At 47.6% G+C, this 5,010-nt stretch overlaps 1 protein-coding gene across 1 annotated transcript in view; it reads right to left on the bottom strand.

Moving 5' to 3' along the window:
- The window catches only part of EXOC4 (exocyst complex component 4), a gene marked incomplete at its 5' end in the record, with an annotated part of 50,803 nt that overhangs the window by 20,791 nt on the left and 25,002 nt on the right, over nucleotides 1-5,010 (bottom strand). The window contains 3 exons of the mRNA XM_015829328.1: nucleotides 707-866; nucleotides 2,647-2,717; nucleotides 3,653-3,791. Coding sequence (XP_015684814.1) covers nucleotides 707-866; nucleotides 2,647-2,717; nucleotides 3,653-3,791 — 370 coding nt within the window. The remainder of the gene's footprint in view (nucleotides 1-706; nucleotides 867-2,646; nucleotides 2,718-3,652; nucleotides 3,792-5,010) is intronic.

Here is a 5,010-nt window from a genome sequence, read left to right as displayed (position 1 = left end):
TCTAGTCCCGCCTTAGGCATGAAAGCCAGCTAGGTGACTTTGGACCAATCACCAGGAGATGGGGAGTTCTAGTCCCGCCTTAGGCATGGAAGCCGGCTGGGTGACTTTGGGCCAATCACCAGGAGACGGTGAGTTCTAGTCCCGCCTTAGGCATGGAAGCCAGCTGGGTGACTTTGGGCCAATCACCAGGAGAGTGTGAGTTCTAGTCCCGCCTTAGGCATGAAAGCCAGCTAGGTGACTTTGGACCAATCACCAGGAGGCTGGGAGTTCTAGTCCCGCCTTAGGCATGGAAGCCGGCTGGGTGACTTTGGGCCAATCACCAGGAGACGGTGAGTTCTAGTCCTCCCTGGGAAATCTGGCCACTTTGCAACTGGCATGTATTTACGACAATTTTACTGTCCCGGGGTCACATGATCGCCATTTGTAACCTTCCCAGGCGGTTCTCGACAAGCAAAGTCAAGGGGGGAAAGCCAGATGTGCTGAACGACCGCGCACGGTTCACCTAACATCTGCCATGATTCGCTGAACAGCTGCCGCCAACACGGTCGTAAAACGGGGCGAAGCTCAACCGCCCCCCTTGCTTAGGCATGGAAATTCTGGGGGGGGGGTCAATTGAGATTGTAAGTCAATTGAGATCGTAAGCCTGTCCCAAAGGCTCTCTCTCACACACACACACACACCCAACACGGTCTCTCCTTCGTCCCACCTTGCGAAGTCCAGATCGGCCTCCCTGGACATGGTGATGTTGGTGAGGTTTTGCTGAAGGATGAAGATGTTGCGGCACATCTTCTTAATGCCCGACTCGCTGATCCGCTTGAAGTACTGAGCCCCGTTGATGAGGATGCAGGAGATTAAATGGCCCAAACCTGGAGCAGAGAGAAATTGCAGGTCACAATTAGTTGATCGGTCAGGAGGAAGAAATTTTACGATTCTACAAAACTCCTAAATTATTAGACAGGTAGTCCTTGACTTAAAACTAGAGATGATGATGATGATCTTTTATTATTATGATTATGATTATGGATCATCGCCCAGTCAGCCAGATGTTCAGACTGGATTTGGCACTTTTGTCTACCTATCGAGTCCTCACCAAGGACCTGGGATAGGCAGATGTGGATGATGATGATGATATTGATGATGATGATGAAGAAGAGGGAGTCAAGCTATTCTCCAAAGTGCCTGAAGGCAGGACGAGAAGCAACAGATGGGAACTAACCAAAGAGAGAAGCAACCTGGAACTAAGGAGAAACTTCCTGACAGTGAGAACAATTAACCAGTGGAACTATCTGCCTCCAGAAGTGGTGAATGCTCCAACACTGGAAGTTTTTAAGAAGAGACTGGACAGCCATGTGTCCGAAATGGTATAGGGTTTCCTGCCTGAGCAGGGGGTTGGGCTAGATGACCTCCAAGGTCCCTTCCAACTTTATTATTATTATTATTATTATTATTATTATTATTATTATTATTATTATTATTATTATNAGAATTCCTGAGCCAGCATGGCTCAGCATGGAAACCTCACTCTTTCCCCTCAGCATGGCTGGCTCAGGAATTCTGGGAATTGAAGTCCACTGGTCAAAAAGCGGCCTAGGCCTAGGGCAGGGGTAGGCAACCTTGGCTCTTTGATGACTGGTGGACTTCAACTCCCAGAATTCCTGAGCCAGCCATGCTGAGGGGAAAGAGTGAGGTTTCCAAGCTGAGCCATGCTGGCTCAGGAATTCTGGGAGTTGAAGTCCATCAGTCATAAAAGAGCCAAGGTTGCCTACCCCTGCCCAAATGCCTGAATTTTGATCACGTGACCGAGAGGAACAACTATTTAAATATTTAAACTAGGGGTTTTCAAACTTGGCTCTTTTATGACTGGTGGACTTCAATTCCCAGAATTCCTGAGCCAGCCTGGCTCAGCTTGGAAACCTTGGAAACCCTCAGAATGGCTGGCTCAGGAATTCTGGGAGTTGAAGTCTACCAGTCATAAAAGAGCCAAGGTTGTCTACCCCTGCCATAGACAAACCTCCAAGTGGACTTCAACTCCCAGAATTCCTGAGCCAGCATGGGGGAACTATGGCCCCCTCATGACTGGTGGACTTCAGCTCCCAGAATTCCTGGGCCAGCATGGAAACCTCTCCCTTTCCCCTCAGCACGGCTGGCTGAGGAATTCTGGGAGTTGAAGTCCACCAGTCATAAAAGAGCCAAGGTTGCCTACCCCTGCCATAGGGAAACCTCCAAGTGGACTTCAACTCCCAGAATTCCTCAGCCAGCCAAGGCTGAGTTGAAGTCCACAAGTCTTAACGTTGTCAAGTTTGAAGACCCCTGTTCTAGGTTCATATAATATACTGACCCACCAACTATCTAAAAAGCTGGTTCCGTGCGAGATGCAAAGTTGAAAAGTCGGCTAAGATGAATTTTGTTCAACCTGGTTAAGACTTCTGGGCAAATGTAACGGGTGTCTGGGTTTTTAATTGCAATTTGCAATGTTCAATCAAGATGAGGAGTGATTAAAACCTCACACATCTGCCGTCTCCCCGCTTGGAGAAACTCTACCTCTTTCTCTCAAGCCCTTCCTACTCTCTCTCTGCACTAGGGGGAATAATTACACAGACCTACCTGACAGGGGGAACAAAAATAATGTATATGAAATGTTTTTACATGCTAATTTTCTGCCTAATTGCACTATATGCTGCTTTATAAATTGCAAGGCTCTTTCTTCCTTCAGGATTCTGCAGATCATGGGGGGGTGTTCAGAAATGCCTGGATTCAGAGATATCGACCCAGCACAAAGCAACAAACCAGGAGACAGTGAGTTCTAGTCTCGCCCTAGGCATGAAAGCGGGCTGGGTGACTTTGGGTCAATCACCAGGAGGCAGTGAGTTCTAGTCCCACCTTAGGCACGAAAGCCAGCTGGGTGACTTTGGACCAATCACCAGGAGACGGTGAGTTCTAGTCCCACCTTAGACCTGAAAACCAGCTGGGTGACTTTGGGCTAATCCCTCTCCCTCAGACCAATCCACCTTAAAGGGTTGTTGCTCTGAGGAAAGAGGATTAAGTATGTTTGCTATAGATAGATAGATAGATAGATAGATAGATAGATAGATAGATAGATAGATAGATAGATAGATAGATAGATAGATAGATAGATGGATGGATGGATGGATGGATGGATGGATGGATGGATGGATGGATGGATGGATGGAAAGTTAGACAGACACAGACATAGAAGGTAGGTAGGTAGGTAGATGGATGGATGGACGGACGGATAGAAAGACACAGACATAGAAGGTAGGTAGGTAGGTAGGTGGATAGATGGATGGATGAATGGACGGATAGATAGACAGACACAGACATAGAAGGTAGGTAGGTAGGTAGGTAGGTAGGTAGGTAGGTAGGTAGGTAGGTAGATAGATAGATAGATAGATAGATAGATAGATAGATAGATAGACGGACAGATAGATAGACACAGACATAGAAGGTAGGTAGGTAGGTAGGTAGGTAGGTAGGTAGGTAGGTAGGTAGGTAGGTAGATAGATAGATAGATAGATAGATAGACGGACAGATAGATAGACACAGACATAGAAGATAGGTAGGTACGTAGGTAGGTAGACAGACAGACAGACAAACAAGACAGACAGACAGATAGATAGTTTGCATGTCTTACCTGACTTCCAGGTGTAAAACCAGCAAACAGGAGTCTGCCATCTCCTGGAAAGATCGAGCCAAGTCTGTCAGGGTCTGCAAGATCTGTTCCGAGACTGGTGGGAGATCGGTCTTGCTGTGAGCATCCGTGGCAGGAGAAGCTGCAGTGCAAGAGAAAGAGAAATCCGTGTGCTGCTTCTGCTTACAATCCAGCCAGATTTCCCGACTACTTCAGATGACCTCCACTGTGGGGTCCTTGGGATCCCTGAGCTGGGTGGTTTCCTTGCAGACATTTCGTTGCCTGGCTAGGTAACATCATCAGTGCTAGAAGGGAGGGGGGTGGGGGGGAAGAGAGGAGGAGGAGGAGGAGGACTGTGGGGTCCTTGGTGCTCTCTGAGCTTGGTAGTTTCCTTGCAGACGTTTCGTTACCTGACCAGGTAACATCATCAGTGCTAGAAGGGAGGGGGGTTGGGGCTGGAGGAGGAGGAGGAGGAGGAGGAGGAGGAGGAGGATTGTGGTGTCCTTTCTGCTCTTCGGATGGTTTCTGGTTGTTTTCTTGCAGACATTTCATGACCCAACTAGGTAACATCATCAGTGTCTCCCCCTCTCCGGTATCCAGTTCAAGAAACCTATCTGAAGCAAACTGAAAGGGTGCTAAAGTAGCAACCTAAGCAAGCTTCTTTTATAAACAGATGGTGGACTATTCTGGAATATATATAGTACAGGTGGCCCTCGAACCAAACCACTAAACCACTTGTTTAGTGATCATTCTGGAGGCAGGTGGTTCCACTGGTTAATTGTTCTCACTGTAAGGAAGTTTCTCCTTAGTTCTAGGTTGCTTCTCTCCTTGATGAGTTTCCATCCGTTGCTTCTTGTCCTGCCTTCAGGGGCTTTGGAGAATAGCTTGACTCCCTCTTCTTTGGGGCAGCCCCTGAGAGGGGTGGACTCTAAGGCCACCCAAGGCCTGGCCCTTTCTGTATGGGTTCACACAACCCCAGCATGGCACCCATTTGGACGTCCAAGCAGACACCCGTAACCGCAATTAAGTTTTCACACAGATTTCTTCCCTTTTCAGAGCCAGAGATGCAAAAGCTTTTTTTTTTTGCTTTTACCTCAGGCTGTTTAGAAACTATTGACATTCTTTCTTTGGAACGTTTGGTCCTCTCTGCCTTTCTTTCGCTGCTTTTAAGTACCTGCTGAGCTGTGTTTGCCATTCGATTTATGGATTTTATTTCATCGTTAACCCACCCTAACAGGCTGAGCTGAACGGCAGCCTCCTTAAAATTTAAGATCAAGGAGAACGAGACCAGTGAAGTCCCGGCGAAGCTTAAAATGTGACTTTGTCGTTGCTGTTCCCAAGGTGAACTGAGAAATTCAAGG

Source organism: Protobothrops mucrosquamatus, unplaced genomic scaffold, assembly GCF_001527695.2.
Source record: "Protobothrops mucrosquamatus isolate PMUCROS unplaced genomic scaffold, P.Mucros_1.0 scaffold5860, whole genome shotgun sequence".
Taxonomy (NCBI): domain Eukaryota; kingdom Metazoa; phylum Chordata; class Lepidosauria; order Squamata; family Viperidae; genus Protobothrops; species Protobothrops mucrosquamatus.
Note: the sequence above shows the minus strand (reverse complement) of the source record. Positions and strands in the feature narration are given on the sequence as shown.